The sequence below is a fragment of the Callospermophilus lateralis genome, chromosome 3 (genome assembly GCF_048772815.1).
Source record: "Callospermophilus lateralis isolate mCalLat2 chromosome 3, mCalLat2.hap1, whole genome shotgun sequence".
NCBI classification, from domain to species: Eukaryota; Metazoa; Chordata; class Mammalia; order Rodentia; family Sciuridae; genus Callospermophilus; species Callospermophilus lateralis.
In genome coordinates this window covers 102,768,749-102,787,442 of record NC_135307.1, presented here as the reverse complement: position 1 = coordinate 102,787,442, position 18,694 = coordinate 102,768,749, and the positions used below count along the sequence as shown (strand labels likewise).

General features: G+C 36.9%; 1 protein-coding gene across 1 annotated transcript in view; it reads left to right on the top strand.

Annotated features, from left to right (window-relative positions):
- The first annotated feature begins 284 nt into the window (after positions 1–284).
- The window catches only part of Aldh1a2 (aldehyde dehydrogenase 1 family member A2), a 96,019-nt gene continuing 77,609 nt past the window's right edge, over positions 285–18,694 (top strand). The window contains exon 1 of the mRNA XM_076850854.2: positions 285–877. Coding sequence (XP_076706969.1) covers positions 761–877 — 117 coding nt within the window. The 5' untranslated portion in view covers positions 285–760. The remainder of the gene's footprint in view (positions 878–18,694) is intronic.

The window sequence follows — 18,694 nt, the reverse complement described above, 5'->3', positions numbered from 1 at the left end:
CCCTGCCGGCAGAGGGCAGCAATCAGGCGGGAGAAGCAGCGTGAGGAGGGCCACGAAGCGCCCACTGGCTCGCAAAGGTTCTCATTCCGAATGTGGGGCGCACCCATCACGACCCCTCCCTAGCCCTCTGCCCACAGTGCACTTCGGGCCACCCTGACAAGTGTAGGCGAGGGGGTCGCTGCCAAGAGCACCGCGCCCCTTCCCATGGGAGGAGGACCGAGGGCGTTCCCCTATCCCAACCGCAGGGGAGCTAGTGTTCGGCCAGCCCGGGAGGGAGTGGGAGGGATCTGGCCCTCGAGTGTCACCCTCCACGTCCTGGCTCTCTCGCTGACACCCCTTAGGCTCCCCTGCCCCGCTTCCGGGGGCCACGACCCCCAGCCTGACTCGGGCCAAGGTACAGCTCCTTCGGACGCTGAGGGGACGGTAGGGAGACGGTCCAGTGACAGAGCCCCGAGTAAATTCGCAGTCTGGCCGTCGAGGACGGCGGCAGTGTGGGCGTGGAGCGAGCCCCGCAGACCCGGGCTAGGGCGCCCTGGACGGTGGGCGCGGGCCGCGCGGCCCGGGCTTTATGTAAATCGGGGCTGCGCCAGGGCTCCTAGGTAGGATGGACCAGCCCCCCGCGCCTCGGCCCTCACGTCCAATAAGAAGAGTCCCAGCTTGACACCTGCCTATATACAGGCGAGCGCGCCCCCGGCCCGCGGACCGCGCGCACAGCCCGCACAGCCCACGCCGCGGGCGAGCGACACTTCGGCCCGCCACCATGACTTCCAGTAAGATCGAGATGCCCGGCGAGGTGAAGGCCGACCCCGCCGCGCTCATGGCGTCCCTGCACCTCCTGCCGTCGCCCACGCCCAACCTCGAAATCAAGTACACCAAGGTAAGCGCCCACGGCCCACGGCGGATTTCTAGAAACTTCCTTCCTCATCAGGCTCTCTAGGGGGCGAGGGCCGGGGTCTCTGGGGCCAGCCTGCCGTCCTGAGCTGCAGCGGACGCCCTGTCTATCTCCGCGGTGGTGGCTTTTGAAGTCCCGCCGTGTCTTGGGACGCGTCAGGGACTAGCCTAAAGGCAGCGCTCGCTGAAGGGTCTCCTTCAACGGCTCTGCCCCAGACCGCGGGGAAGGCGTCGGAAACCTCCCGGTTTCCGCAGAGGAGACCCGAGCTCCCGCCGGATCGCCGCGTAGCCGGTCCATCGCTTCGCGGTCCTCGCTCCCAGCCGCCCGGCAGGTCCTCGCAGCCCGGACCGAGCGGAGCGCTTTTCCAGTAGGAAATGGTCAGAACTCGGGCGCTCTGGCCGGTGTGTGACAAATTTCACGGGAACCTGGCTGATAAAAAGCACAGCGAGAGCCAGTGTCAGGATTTCATTTGAATTTTGTAGGCAGTGTGACTTTTTTCCTGGGAAACTTGAAGAAGCTTTATATTTGTGCAAGTTTTCGGGTTCGCGTTTCTACTGAAAACTTTTTTTATAAAGAACTTTGACTTTTTTTTTTTTTTTTGGTTTTGACAAACAGGAATTTTGTTGTTGCCTTGCATTTTAAAAATACACACCCATATATAAATGTGCGTCTGCTACCTAATGTAAGTTGACTTTACTTTCTTTCCACAAATTCGTCATAGAAAAAAATGAATCAGATATATATATATATATATATATATATATATATATATATATATATATGAAGTGGGGAATTGTAATGTTATAGCTTGTTGGGGTTCGGATAGATGGGATTTAGATCCACATTTCTTGGAGTTCACTTTACAGTTCTTATTTGATTTTCTATTACCGTCGCACACTTCTTGCAATTAACTTAAACCTATGTGTGTACTCACAATATCGCTGAAGTTGTATTCCATCATGCTTATTACAAGATCCACTACGTTTTGTAGAGAAGTTAAATTGTTTGATTTTTGGCTTCATGGCTGAAAAGAGAAATACCCCAAACCATCACAATATTGAAATTTTACATGGATGGAGTTTAGGATGCTATCTGGATGATTCGTGTTTTGAATGTCGATTTAGATGGATTTAATGTACCTGCTAGCTCTTTTAGAGGGTGTGACAAATTTTTGAAGGCCATTTTAATGAGAGGTCGTTAATGGTTATAGCCCTTAGGCATTGTTTGCATAACAATAGTGCCAATGTGCGGCACCTCTTCGGTCTTAGGAACAAGCAGGGAAAGCATGCAGCATAAAAGTTTTGTTTTATGAGGGTCTCTAACCTCTCCAGCGGCTCTTCAGAGGTCTTAAAATGCAAGACCTACACATTTGAGAAAGGACCTAACCCTCAGATTTGGGAGGGTTGTTTAGTCTTAACTTTTGAACAGAATAGCAGCCTCTGAAAGTGGTTTTAGGTCTGCAGTAGGTATCTTTTTCAGAATTTAATTTGGAAACTCTTCCAGTTCTCTTTTCTCTAACTACCCCCTCTCTTTTCTCTCTTGTTCTCCCCAGTAGGAAAGACAACTGATTTATAGCTAATTGGAGCCTTTAATGTGGAGTCTTTTAGTTGGGGGAAAGACTTTTAGCCAGTATCCACTTTCCCACTTATTACAAAGAAAAACAATCAGAAATGAAATAATGGATTGTAACTTGATTCTTTAATTTGAGGGGAGGAGGCACCTTATTTTTGCCTTGACAAACAACCCTCATAAACATTGAGTAACACTAATCTAAAGGGGAGCTCTTTCCACAAAAACTTGTAAACTGAACATTCCCAGCAGCTTTCCTCCTCAGCTCTTTAGTGAGAATTCTAAATTTTCTAAGACAAGCAGTTTTATGTTTTATTTTTAACATAAAGAGCAGAGGTTGATCCTTAGGTAAGCCCAAGGTGATCGCCCCCCACACACACTAAACAAGAAAACAATGTTAATGAAGAGAGAGTTTCTTTTTAAAATCACTTAGGATCATAAATGAGGGAAATTATCATTTTAGTTTCAAACAGAAGAATAAAGAAGGTAGAATGCATAGTTATGTCCTTTAGCAGTGATACTATATTCATTAGAAAATTTGAAACACGTAATGGGTTAAAATATGCTTTAGGGACTGTTGAAAGGCATATATAAAACAAACACAATATTCACATAAGTTAATAGTTCTCTAAGACAAGCAGATATATCATTAATTAATCATTTTTATCTTGTTAAACGAATACAGTTTTACTGAGGGCTATTACAATATGATTTTTCTGTATGATTTTGCAGTGTCATTTGAGGATCAACATAGAGTTAATACTTAGATATAGTCAGATTATGAGAATTTCAAGTAGCATGTACTTAGAATATTTTGCACTTGTGATCTTGGATATTTCTGCTTTTTTAAAGCTATTTTCTTTCTTCTGAAAGAATTTGTACCTTTTGAAAAGTTTTTATTTTTAAAGTTACTGCCTTTGCCTGTCACAGGTCCAGTAGAAATTCTATAGAATTAAAATTCAGTCCTCAAGCATGCCCAAAAGGCTAAACTCCTAGCTCTGTGTTGACTTTCAGGCAATTATATTCTGTTTTTAAAATAAGCTTACTGCTCTGAAGTTCCTGTATCCGTACTAGATTAATTATCAATAGCAATGTCTCTTTTGGAATATGCTTGTTTCTGTTTCCCTAATACAGCAAGCTAGATCCCACATTTTAAAAATGATTTCTTATTAATGATTGTCTTTTCATTAAAACTCTCAGCCAAGAAAGAGTGATAACTGGCATGAAGTGTCAAGGGCACCAATTTGGAGCCACTTTCTTGCTTGTATCTCAAAAGACTGCTAAACAGCTAGCATAGGATTCTGATTGCTTTTAGCTAAGCTGTTATGAACTAAAGTTTTTCTGAGTTGTTTCTGTTTTATCAGTCTGGTTTTGTATGGCTGATCATATTATAGGAATACACAACGTTGTAGAATCAAAGCTCAGAGCTTTACAGACTTCCCCTTTACAGACTGCAGGGAGTACCTTTTCCAGATTCCCAGGTTTTTGAATTATTCCTCTGCTTTTCCACTTGTATGTTGACTCCATCTTCTTTTCTTAGCTCTAGGAGAATCCTCCCTACTCCTGCCCCCACATATAAATGTGCTTACTTTCTGTTGGTTGCTTTTTCAGTGAGAATTTATGCCCATAAATAACAGTGATAAAAAGAGTTACGTGTTCTTCCAGTGTCTGATGCTGTGGGCAGCTAGAACAGAGGCAGGAAGGGGAATATTTTTGATTACTGACCTGCTACACTAGAAGAGAAAAAATGCAATCAACTGGAAAAATCAGAACTAATATGTGTTGTGTGCCTACTATTTATTCATTTAGCAATTTTTTATTAAACACATACTGTTTTCTGAGGTCAATCTCAATTCAATTCAAAGGGTATTTGAATGACCATGTTCCTAACAGTGATACTTTTAATGTTCTTGTTGGATCATGGAAACATCTGACCTTCTAGGAGCTTAGGATCTTATGAGAAAGATTGAGTGCCAAATATTGGATGCCAGTATGGCAGTAGTTCAGTTGATCAATGTAATAATAAAATAGTAATAATACTTATAATGTCACATTTTTATAGGAACTTGTAAGACTCTAGTGCTTTCATTTAAATCTTATTTAATTCTTGCAAAACCTTTCAAAGAAAAGAAATAAATAGGGAAAAAAAGGTAAGAGAGATTTGCCCCTGACTTTTAAAAATTGATGAAGTATTCCTTATCATACACTTTGCTTTTCTTAAGTATGTGACAATTTTTTTGAGAGTTTAAGTCTTTATTTGTGTGTGTGTGTGTGTGTGTGTGTGTGTGTGTGTGTGTTGCTTCTAATGTAGTCCTGGAATATGAAGTTGGTCTGTTCTTCTTAAAGAGTCACCTTTTGTGACTTTTAAGCTCTCGACTTTAAATTATTAGTTTTTAAAATTTTTTCTATGAAGTGTTCTGGTTCTGGGAAAAATTCTTACCTATTTCAGGAATGATTTCTTTTAAATAGGTGTCTATCTAGTTCAGTGTAAACCTTTACTTGAGATTGTTTGTTTTGATCATAAATTGTCAATCAAACTGCATGTTTATAGAGGATTTGGGCTTTTAAAAAAACACTTTTTTGTTAACTATACAGCTTTTTGCTATATATTATCACCATTTAACCCAGGGAAGCTAAAACAACTTCATCATAGGTCTTGGATTTAGATAACTTAATCTAAATATCTAAGTTAACCTTAGATAACTTAGGTCCTCCGACCCTCATGCCTATTACTACATGGCTTTGTGTAACCACATGTAATTATGGTTTCTGGAGATTTTCTTTGTCCTTTATTTCTATAAAGAAAAAAGGGGGGAGAGGATGATAGCTTTTCTATTTCAGAGTAAAAGATTCTCCACTACCTGTTCTGTGAGGTTTGACTTTCTCATAGCCAGAATTAAGAAAAGTTGGACATGAAGAATCTCTCTGAGCTCAGTGAAGGATAATGATCATGATCAAACCAGTAAGCATTTCAGAACTCACACACAATCCCCAACTGTGAGTTTCTTAATTTAATAATGAAATACAAATGCTAATGTGTGTTTTGTCTTTTTGGTTATCTTACTGATAGTTTGCAAGGGCCAGAAAACCACAGACTGTTTGTCTGGTTTTGCCACATCTATTCAATTACATATCGACTATAGCTGCTTTGAGACTACAATGGCAGAGTCAAGTAGTTTCAGCAGAAACCATATAGCCCACATTTTAGAAAAAAAAAAATTTATGAGCCCTTGACTTAGAAAAGAAAGACTCCAAGTTAAAACAGACCTTTGATCAAATCCTGGTAAAAAAATGTACTTACCATTATGTGGACAGGTAACATTTATTCAACTTATGGTGCCAGGTATGGTTCTAGGCTCTGGGGTTGTGGTAGTCAAAAGTATGTGTAGCATCTTAAGTCTCTTCATTGAGTTTCAATTTTTACATGTGTCAAAATTTAGATTAATAGCACCTACCTTATGAAGTTATTATCAGGACTAAACGAGAAAGTTGTGTGAAAGTAAGTGGCATACAGTGATAATCACCCAATGCTAGTTCTGTTGCATTTTTATAAAGTGATGACTATATTTGGATTATTATAATATTTGAGGTTCCAAATTGATGGGATTCCATTTTTAAGTGACCAGAAATGTGTGATTAATAAAGTTTTATAAAACAAGCCATTGTTTACTATTTTTATTACTCATAAGAATTTAATATTCTGGATAACCATGGAATCCTTACGTGTTTGTAATACATTTTTACCAAGTGGGACACCCTGCATATTTCTTCATTAAAGTCTTGTTTTCACTAAAAAGTCATTAAACCAGACAATTGTTCATCCAGTATTTTAATAACAAATTAGATATCCGATGTACCAAAATTTAGCATTAATATATCTCAGTATGCCCAATTAACTGAACATAAATACCAGGTTGGAAATAGATACTTCCAGTATTTTAAGTAGTTTGAACAAAGATATTGCCAAGTTACTAGTACTTAAACCTGAGATGTGTAGCAACATATGAGGACATTTTCATATGGTGGATACCTTCTGGCAGTGGGAATGTGTCTTGGTTTATATAATTTAAAAGTGAAGAAACTTGTCAGGCGTGATAGTGCACGCCTGTAATCCCAGCAGCTTGTGAGGCTGAGACATGAGAATATCAAGTTCAAAGCCAGCCTCAGCAACTTAGCCAGGCCCTATGCAACTTAGTGAGACCTGTCTCTAAATAACATACAAAATAGGGCTGGGGATGTGGCTTAGTGATTATGTGTTCCTTGGTTCAATCCCCAGTACCAAAAAAAAAAAAAAAAGGTCGGGGGGAGGCTAGGGGGAGAAGTTTTCCCTTGTTCTGACTCCCCAAGATAATGCATGGAATTGGGGGGACCGTCACCTTCCAGAAAGTAAAAGCACCAGGCAGAAACTATTTTAAAAAATCTTCCTAGCATTTGCTTCCTTCCTTTATTTGCTGTGACAGGTCATTTCAAAGACATTCATTTCCTCTCAAGACACCAAATCGAATGTACATAAAGTTGATTGGCATAATGTCATCTTGGTTAATTTTTAATTGCCTTTCAGACATATTCTCGAGTTCTAGTCTATTTAACTTTTCAAATATATGACATTATCCAAATTGGAAATTTCCCATCTGTGGCATGTCTTTATTACTTGTTTGGCTTACTTAATATTGAGTTATGTTTAAACTATTTCCCTTCTAAATCTTAACTCTTACGACTTTATTTACAGCAAACCTCTGTTGCATCACTTAATTTGAAAACACTTCCAGGCTTTGAAAATTCCAATTGGAATAATAATTGGGTAATTTTAACACCCTGGCTTCTGCTAGGCTCTCAACACTTCCCTGGGGCTAAACACGGGGGTTAATTGAGCTCTGTACAATGTGGTTAAAAATTATAATGTCTGGGAGTGAACATTCTGAATTTTATTCTAGAAGGAAGCCTTCCTTTAACTTCAGTTCAGCCCTGTCACCTGCAGAAGAAGGTACTGTTCTACTTTCTTTTCTCCTCACTGTCTGATTTTTGGAGAGCCAAAGTAGCAATTTCTTTATCCCTGGATCTCTGGAAAGATAAAACTTATTGTCCAGGTGAAACTGGGAATTGAGAGACAGAGAAACAGTTCTCTCATTTGTAAGAATTCAGTATATCATGGGTATGGGAATTCCTTCCAATCTTGATTATAAAAGATAGGGAAATTTTTCAAAATAATTAAAAATTACATTTTTTATATTTTCTCATTCATCTTGCCTAAGCCTACTGATTTCAAGGCCAGTGGTTCAAGTTTTTTCACTCCATGTCATTTCTAGGGATTTCCTAAAATTTAAACTTAGAAAGTGGTATAGGTTGTGTGGCTATTCATATAAGTAGAATGGAACTACTTTCAGGCAAATGAATTGGCCAAATACTATGAAGTTAGCAAACCTGCTAATAGGCAAAAATAACCTGTTTCCTCTTCCTCCCAGCCTCACTACTATACCTATACCAAATCTATAGACTGGATATGATTATGGAAAGTTTAGTATATGGAGGAAGAGAGGAAATAGGACAACTTTGGAAAGATGAAATATGAAGAATTATTTAAAGTATTATTTTCAATTAGACAATTATTTTCAATTAGGGCAATTTAAAATATTATTTTCATAGATGTGAAAATTGGTCTTCTGCCTTGGATTCAATGTGTGAAACTTACTCTTTGGTTAAATTCCCTAGAAAACCTGAAACCTGGGATTCTGTCTCATCTATATTTTAGAATCTGATATTCAGTGTACCATATAACTTGATTTTCTTAGAGAAGATTATCTAATTGTATTATCTCAGGGCCAATTTTATTTTTAGCAGCCACTGTTTTGCTTACCTAAATTTATTTGCTTATTAACATTCATTAAGACCTCGTAGAAGGCATTGGTACTCACTGTCTAGCACTAAAAGATACATAGAGACGGTTCCTTCTAGGAGGAGACTGAAGAGAATTCCCACTTGGGCATGAGGTGAAGATAGGCCCCCAAGAAACTGTTGCGCATGATTGAAGGTGCTAAATACTTGACATAAATCAGTTAAACTGGGAGGATTCAGAAGATAAAGAGACATTTTAGACATTTCATACTTGGCATGTGAACACTGCACAAATGTAACACATTTGTTAGGAAATGAATTATTTTTATATAAATTTTTAAAATTTATATATGACAGCAGAATGCTGTCTACATATATAGAGCACAATTTCTTCATATGTCTGGTTGTATACATAGTATATTCACACCAATTCATGCCTTCATAGATGTACTTTGGTACATCTGTAGTAATGATCATCACATTCCCCCATCATTTTAATCATACAGAAAAGTTTAGACAATGATACAACAAATATATATAACTATACCCAGATTTGTTAGTTCTTAACATTTTACACAACAGATGGGATTATCCCAGTGTAAGGTAAACTATCAGAAGTCAAAAATTCATTTAATCCAACCTACCCAACATCCTACCTTAGCAACACAGTGCACTGTGGAGTATGGGTTGTTTACCATTATCACAGGGCTGACTGGAAACTGCTGCTGCTGCCCAGTATCACCTGTGAGTATCATACCACACATAGCCAACCTGGAAAAAGATAAAAATTTGAAGTGTAGTTTCTGTTTTTGTTTTTGTTTTTTCTTAGACTGGGAATTGAACTCATGGGCGCTCTATCACTGAACCAGATCCCCAGCCCTGTTTTGTATTTTATTTAGAGACAGGGTATTGCTGAGTTGCTTAGGGCCTGACTAAGTTGCTGAGACTGGATTTGAATTCGATATCCTCATGTCTTAGCCTCACAAACCGCTGGGATTACAGGCGTGCAGCACCACACCTGGCTGGAAGTGTAGTTTCTACTGCATATTTATTGAAAAAGCATAGGTCAAACCAACATAAGTTGGGAACCATCTGCATTACTTTTAATTTTTTAAAAGAATTACAATGAAACCCTCCTACGAGCTCTTCCTATTCCTTCTTCCTTCTCACTATTCTTAGAGGCATTTATGTTTCTCATAGGTGTATGTATCTATACATGTATAAGTATCCATAAATAATAAATGCTGTTGTTATTCACACTAAAATATACACCATGCTGTATATATCTTTCTGCAATGTGCTTTGTTTTGCTTAGCATCAGTTTCCAGGATTTATTCATGTAGTTGGATATACCCCCAACTCATTTATTGCATTGTTGCATATTATTTTATTCCTTGACAGTTTCCCAATTTTTTTATTCATTCTATTATTGACATTTAAGATACTCAGTATTTTGCTGTTAGAATCATGTGTAACAGCATTTACATTTAACATTCCAAATGTGTCTCCTTATATGCCTGGTGAGAGAGCTTCTAGAATATATACTTACAAGTGACATTGCTGGCTCATAGAGGATGTGTATCTACAACTTAATTAGGGCATGCCAGATTTCTGTGCAAGATGATTATATTAGTTTCTATCCACCCTACCCGTCTACCACATTCCCCATTACTCTGTATCTCACTTATACTTGGAATTTCATAATTTTGCCAATTTGATGTGTTAAATGGTGTCTCTCTGCTGCTTTAATTTGCATTTCCTTGATTTCTTGTGAGAATGAGCATCTTTTCATGTTTACAAGCCATTTGGCTTTCCTCCTTTGTGAACTGGCTAGTTTATCATTTGCTTATTTTTCTGTGTATATATGCTTGCTGATTTGTAGTGATGTATTTGGAATTGTAATTCTTTGTTAGATATGTACTACACAAACATTTTCTTCCCCATTGTACTTTTTTCTCCTTCCTTCCTTCCTTTCCTCCTCCCAAGCCCCCGCCCCTTCTCTCTTTGGTGTAATTGTCATACGGTTTTAAATGCAAATGAAGAGGAACTTTTCTTTGTTTACTGTTTAAGAAAATTCTAAGTTCTTACATTGTTCTGAAAGTCTTATTTCATTTTTATTATTTAAAATTTGGCTTTTTGCATTTGTGTCTTAAGTTTCCTGGAATTGGTATTTGCTTATATATAAGGGTAGACAAATCTGAAGGACAAATGATTTAATGTAGAGGAAAGGCAAATGATATTAATGTGTAAGGAATTGTTTTAAATTGTATTCTGTGCTATCTTGGGGTAAGACTAAGAGGTCAAGAATGTGTGGTCTTCTTTCTCTAAGTCTGATCTTCTCCTTAATGGGAAAATATAAGAAATTAATTCTACTCTGATGTCCAATTTTAATACATGTTGGTTTCCCTATACTAAGGACACAAGTGCTTTCATAAGCCTACCTATTAGGGGCCATTGTACAAAACTCTGTCATTATTATTATTATTCAATTCATATCAAGTTTTTATTTCTCTACTTTTCTTATAACCCTTCCTGTATTAAAAAAAAAATTAGTTGTAGATGGACACAATATCTTCATTTTATTTATTTATTTTTTTATGTGGTGCTGAGGATCGAACTCAGTGCCTCACGCATTTGAGGCAGGCGCTCAACCACTGAGATAGAACCCCAGCCCACTTCCTGTATTTTACTATTATAGATAGCTATTAATAGGTACATCTTTTTAAAAATGTAGTATTGAAAGTGCTTTTCACATATGACTAGTACTTAATTCTTTGGCAACCCTATGATGTGAACATAGTATTATTTTTTTTCTTTTCTAAGTAAGAAAATCAAAAATATTAAAATTAAATAAAATTTCCAGTCTCAGTAACAATAGTGGGTGGAAATTCCAGGACTCAGTTCTCTTCCATTTCTGCTTATAACATCAAGAACAAACACAAGAACCACAAAAAGCCAATTAATTTGAACTATCAGTTCTACTGAGTGTTTTAATAAGATGCACCAAACTCAGTTCTTTGACCACAAATCCCAAATTTAAATTTAGTTAATATTGTCTATAGCTCCCATTAGCAATAATTTGAACCATAAAAAAAGGTGGAGGAAATGGATTGAGACAATTTGACATTTTAGATATGAATCACCTGGGTAAATGTAATTCTTTAGATTTTGGTAAGAGGCTGTTTGTAGAGTGTCATTAGTTGAATACACAGGCCCCTTAATAACACGTTTGCTTGTTTTTCATTTGAAAAGTGGTTTTTACTTTTATTATGGTTATTAAGATTTATTTGGGAGTGAGAATGTTTGATTAACATTGAATGTTACTATATAGTTCATCTTTTGTCTAATCCCCCCATATGCCATCATTTTGGGTATTTGTCTATAATCTATAACAGAGAGACACTTCTTACAGGAAGACTTGGTTGGATATATTGCATTTCACTTGTTATGAACAATCATCTCTCACAGTCATTTCAGATCTATTCACTACATATAGCCTCAGTAGGAATGCAGAATACAGAAATTCATATAGTATCCAAACTTTTAAAATAGAGTCAGTGATAAAGGGAGGAGGTAGCTGGGGTACAAGATTAAGGTTTAATTGTAAATGTCTCAAAATCCTACCCCCAAACTGCTGACAGGTTGTCTTTTTTAAGTTAGATCTTATAGTCTTCAGATTTCTCTGTCTTCACTTTTAGAAAACATACTTCTCTTTCTCCTTTATTTCCCAGGCAGACTTGCCATTTCTTCTTACCTTTTTCATATCCTTTTTATTCTTAGCCACTTGTGTTTCTTTTTTGCTTCCCTAAGTGTTTCTCTCAGAACAGGCCCTTGATGACTTTCATCCTCTGGATAGACTCATTTACCTGTTTTCATAAAATTGTTTGTTATGCCTGGGAATCTTTGTGGTCTTCTCCAGCTGTTGGCCTAACCACTCCTTAGGGAGCCCAGAAGCAGTGAACCTGGAATAACCACATTTGACTTCTGTTAGCCCTCTTGAGAATTTAGTAATTACTTAATGGATTGAATTGGTGACATATACTATTCCAGATAACAGCCTGGGTTGCATTAAATTAACCTTCACAAATGGGTATTTATTGGTATACTCTTAAAAGACTACATGTGTTGGCTATAATTGCTCTTCCATGTTTCTCCATGCAGATAAGTATTTGTACTGAGTGAAAAATTTCTCAGATTAAAGCTTGGGTGGTAGTTTAGTCACTTAGTGATGTGTGTCATTGTAGTCAGTACATTGAGCATAAATCCTGTCTTGTAAACAGCAGGGAGAAGACTGATGAGGTTTGCTCACATTCTGGTATCATTACCAGGATTTCCAACAGAGAAAAAGAAGGCTTAGAAAAGAAATGTACAAAATTTTTGGAACTCTTAATGTTCTTAATTAAGGAGACTATTGCTCACTCTTTACATAGACATGGATAAATAAATATGGGTACATAAACTGCATTAAACAACAAAAATCAAACATTTTGCTTTTAATCAATAGTTTTATGGAGAGGTAATGTGGATCTTTTTTTATGCTTCTGAGTGGCATGAAGGGGAAGACTTTTGAGATAGTGCAGCTATTAAAATGAGACCAAGTATACTTATTGCTTTCATGGAACTCCTTATCATTTCATCCAACTAAAATTTTACACCAACTTTAGTCTTACAATTTTTGATATTTCTGCTGTCATTTTTATTGTGACAAACACATGATTTGCAAACACACCAAATCTATCATGAGAAATCTTTTAAATGTAATATTTTAGATTTATTTCAAATACTTATTTTTATTATTTCTATTAAATATTGTGTGTGTTTGAAAGTCACATCAAGGGGTAAAATTATAGCTAGTTTTCTTCTTGTACTTGAATTTGTATGAGAGCCAGTATCATGGCTGCTTTGACATGTGTGGTCCATACATCTTTTGTGTTTGAATGAAAGAGAATATGAATACATACTAGAAAATAATACTTTGATTCCATTTGTGTAGTTACTAATTAGATAAAATTCCAGAATTAGAAAGTGAATCCCAGGGTGAAATGTTTTGGAATAACTTGCTTCCTTTTATGAACCTACTTTAAAGAAAGTGTGCACATAGTATAGGATAGAAAACTCTCCTCCACTTTCATTCACTTGCTTTTCCTTTGAAAAAGAAAACCCTTGGGGTGCATTGTAGAGTAGAACAAGACAGTAGAGTGGGCATTAGAAGACAAGTGTTCTGACCCCATCTCTGCTGCTCCTGTCTGCTCATTTAGCAGTTCCTTATATAATAAGTATTTATTGAATTAATGAATGAGAAAAATCACTTGATTCCTCAATTGATTGTGTTTTCTATATGAGGCCCTGGGGATATGAAAATGCTTTATACTGAAAAGGCACTTAAGTTCCCTGGACAGAAGTTTTATTACTTACAAAATGAGATGATGGAATTAGATGCATATTTATTCATGCACCCTACTTATAAAAGGGATTGGATTAGAAAAGCTGTAAGATTTCTCTACCTCACTCCCACTCTTTAGAACTCTTAATTCTCTGGATTCCACATCTGTTTTTATGAAGACAGTGTTGAACTTGTTTGAATATTTAGCTGCAGTTTTTCTGGGATCCAAAATTTGTACTCACAACAATTTTGTTAAAAATATTTTCTCAGGGATGTGCTGATAATTAGCAAAGGGTGGTCTATGGAATTCTCTGTTAATGACTGTCCTTGTATACATGAATGGTTAGCAGTGTTGAAAAGATCCACAGGCAATCAAAATCAAAATGTTTCATGTTTTGCTAAACTTGCAGTACTAGAAATTAGAACAACGACTCCCAAAAGAATTCCTTCTTTAAGTGTTAGGAAAAACTGATTGTAATATTTGGTGATAGTGGTGGAAAGAAAAGGCTTGTTGACATTTCTCCTCCAAGCCATTGCAACAGCCTTTTTGCCAGGCTAAGCTCATGAAGACCACAGAGGCTTGGAAAATTCTGAGGCAAGGGAACTTGTCAGAAGCTTACGGCTTTTCACTCAGGTCTAATAGAGACTTAGCACTTGGCAGGTCAGTGCCACTGCTATTTGTCTCTGACCTAAGAGATCTGGAGTTCTTCACATCAAAACCACATCTTGCTGAGCAGAGATCAAACGTAGGAAGGTAAGGATTCTACCAGTGATTTATCATGCCAGGGAGAGTGATCAGGCCATATGGGGCCACTGCAAATGAAGTTGACATTCCGGCAGTTTCTCATATAGGCCTCTCATGTAGTTATGGCTAGTTTTTCTTGTAGAGGAATTCCGGGTCAAGTGGCAGCTTTCAGTGGTATTTCTTAGCAGGTCTTAGTTCCAGCATGAGGGGTATTTCAAAATGAAGTGCTAGAAAGAGTTTTCTGATGTTTTATTAAATGGAAAATAGGAATTTCTTGACCAAATACTATATATTAATTTAAGCTTTTCTTTTGCTGTCTCTTTTTTCCTTTTCTCGGAAGATTCATATTAAAAACAAAAAAAAAAAAAAAAAAAAAAAAAAAGGAAGAAGAAGAAAAGAAAACCAAGAAAGAGATTTAGGTTTCTTGATGTCTATAAAAAAAATTTAAAAACTAATAGATCTGATTTTAAGATAATGAAATGGAGCCCATATGTACAATTAGGCCTTTTAGTTCATTTCCACATATTATTAATTCAGGGGCTTTGTAAATGAATTACTGTAAAATAACAATCCAATTCCTTTCTGCATTTTTGTAAAAGCCAAAAACAAAAGAAAGAATTGAATCGTTTACATACATACAGGTATAATTATGTTTGAAATTATTACTAAACTCTATGTCAAGGGCAAAAGTTTTTATTTCATCAAAAGAAAAAAAATCCCCCTCTTCACTTCATTGTTCTATCAACAACTACATGAAATTAGTATGCTACCTAAAATTCAGCTTGCTTTTTGTTTACTGTCACAAACAAATGTTTGGTCTCCTGTGGAGAAATCACTCATTTATGGTTCAAAGGCCACTTCATCATTAAGATACAAAGTGGGGTGTTATGCTTCTCCTTGCATAAGATGTTAGTTTTGCACCATAAATGAGAGATGAAATTCACCTTTAAACATAGTAATTCAAGACATTAACTTCTAATTCAAATGAAGATGGCAGTTACCCTTTTGGCTTTACTTTTTTGTGATGAGAAAATTTTCCTTAAATGGAATGAGCTTTAGGTGGTTAGAAACAGGTCTTATCCTGTAAATCAAAATTCACTTGATTTCCTGAGGTATCACTTTTTGTATTCATAAGTTGGGAATTATTGTTCTGGTAAAGCACTTTGTAGAAAGTAAATTTAAATGCAGTATTGAAAATAAATTTGTATTGTTTTTCACTTGGCCTTCTTGGAACATTTGTAACATCTATGGAAACCTGATTCAATTGCCAGATAAAACCCAGGGTGTTTAGTTAAATTTGAATTTTAAATAAATAAGTAATTTTTTAGTGTAAGCATACCTCATGAGCTCTCAGTGATTTCACACATACTTAGACTGAAATTTTAATCCTTGTTTTTTTGAAATTCATATTTTAACTAGCATCCTGTATTTTTATTTACTAAAACTGGCAACACTAAATCTCTGAACATCAAGGTGGTGAACTTTATCTGTGGCTAGCAAATAAACATCATTTTTATGTAAAAATAATTGGCATTGATATCCAAGGAAGACCCAAGGAAAGAATTCTTTAAAATCATTGCACTGGAATAATAACTAAGAGTGCAGCAATAGAAAGACTGAAAGACTCCTTTTTTTTTTTTAACCCTACCAATACTATTGAATAAATAGGGCAACTAGGCCCATTATAAAGACAGCTTAATCTCCTAAATGAATTGCTCCAACCTTCTAATTCAAAATCATACAAACAAAAACATTGAGATAAGCTGGGTGCTTTTTCAAATGGGGACCCCTGTGGCTTTGAAAATAAACACTTCAACCTCCTTCCACCCCAACACCCACACCACACCCACTAGCCTTTCTGATGTCCTCTATTTGCAAATGAACAGACTGAATTCTGAGAAAGACAGAAGACTAATTAAACAGAGGGAAGATAGGCAAAGGAACATTTGTTTTCAAGCAGAAGACAAAAAGAAATCATGTTACATTCTGCTTTCTCAAGACTGACAGGAGGGCATTAAAGCCCTTTCCCTGAGCTTTCTCCTCTCAAAGTACATTTCCCAGGCTACTACTCAGACCCTCTTTGGGCTAGGCAGCCCTAACATGTTCAAACCAGCTTGTGTTAGCCAGTCTTCTTGATGTTGTTAGAACAGCGGTGATCATACATTCTGGGAGATCAGTTGATGTCTTAGATGACCTTCATCTCCACCTTCTTTCTTTTGTTCTTTTGCCCAGTGTGTCTTATAGTTTGGCAAAGGGACCTTGGTAGCAATAGAGAATAATGAATGAATAAATAACCCCCTACTCTCAGTACTAGCGATTGAACTCAGTGCCTCCTCTATGCTAGGTAAGTACGCCACTACTGAGCTACATCCCTAGCCCTGTGATGACTTTTTTAAGATTATACATTGCTTTAAACTGATTGTTTACATTCAGAACCAGAATCAATGAAAGTCTGAGTATACACTATGCCATGCTTCTCAATTATATAATACCTTATTTAATCCTTACAATCACTTGGTATTTTGCAATCACATCCTATTTCACAGATGACAAAATTAGGCCACAGGAAGTTTAAATGACACACCTCAGTCACACTAGTACTCTTTATACATGTAAAAAGTTGATCCATTAAAAAATTATGTGAGAGGAATAGAGACAGAACTGAATCTTAGGATCCTTCATTAATTTTTGTGATCAATGAAGACCAAAAAGACCTCTATGAGATTCCATCCAGGTGTTGATAAAACATGGCATGTGGCAAAGGGAGGCTTGGAAAATTGGACAGTTTAGATCTGTTGTAAGAATACCTTGTCATAACTCTTGGAATTATGAATCAAGTGGAACACTAGTTTTGCCTTAAATCTGGATCACAGGTCCCTGGAATTCTCCAGAGCCCTTTACTCTGCGTGATCCAAGATAGTGCTGGGTATCTCAAGAAGCCTCAATCTGGGGAAGGGACCAGGCTCCCCTACCTCCCTCCCAGTTTTGAATTCAGCCTTGTTCCCCTAAGGCTGGCCAAACTGTCCTCTGGAGAACATGACTAATGACCTTTTGTCTCTGTATTCTCATCAGTGTCCTTTCACTTTCAGAAACAGAACTTGAGGTTAGAGGGATATGTAAGAAGCTTGGTGAATCTTTACTACCTAACTGCTAATGTCCTTAGTTATTTCTCTTTACAACATGAACACAGTTTGTTTTGTTATTGCATATTTGTGTAATGTTTTGGGCATACAACACTTTTAAAATACCCAGCTCCTTATTCTGCTGCAGTCACCTTAGATTAATATTTTAAAGTTGTTTTAAGATGTTGCCTCCAGTTTTTGTTTGTTTGATCTTGTGCTGAATACATGGGGAGTCCAGTTTGCAATCTTTTCTAGTGACAGCTTTTCCTGCCTTTCAATTTAGGACACAGTGTAAGTGGGATTCAGGACATATAATATTGGTTCTTTTATTTAAAACTGTTAATTGAAAATTAGAATTGAAAAATTAGTCCTTGGCAAAGCTGTCTTTGTAAAACCATGCTTTCTTTTTTTTTTTGCCAGTGAAAGATTGCATCTATTGAACAAAGGCCGCATCTCTATAATATCAAAACATTGACTTTAAAGTGAAAAATGCAATCAATCATCTAGGTGTTTTTCCTATACAATGCCATTTGGGTGTTTTTTCACTTTTTAGCCAGATGTTTTGGCGTGAAGCAAAGCACAGAATGGAAGTCTATAGAACTGCTTCTGCTTTAACTATGTGGATATTTCAAGAGGAAGTTTGATTCCCTTCCCCATAAATGTTCGGAACATTTGCTTTATTATTTTACTTTATATAGGTAGACTCTTAACTAATATAAAATAAGGGGGAGATATTTTTCCTCAGGTAAAAATACCTTTATTGCCTTTGATTACAGGGCACTAATCTTGTAAAGGGAGATAACTACCATATGACAAGTCTTCAAACTATTATTTTATACATTGAATTAAAAATAATTGAACTTTTTCCTATAAATAGGAAATCAATCTGGCTATTGATTTACCACATGGTATTCACCTATGATGAACCAAAAGCTGTTTAGTGAGAAGCTGAGTATATTTAACTCTCCAAGGCACAATCTACTGCAGGGTTTAATACAAATCATTTGAAGCATTTACTATTAAAAAAACAAAACTTTTTATTACTGAAATAAAACATGGCAGCTTTATGTCAAAGATTCTTTGAGGATAGGAAATTATTTATGCCTAACTCCTATTAATGCCTGCTGCTTTGAGAATTTCCTCGGGTTTAG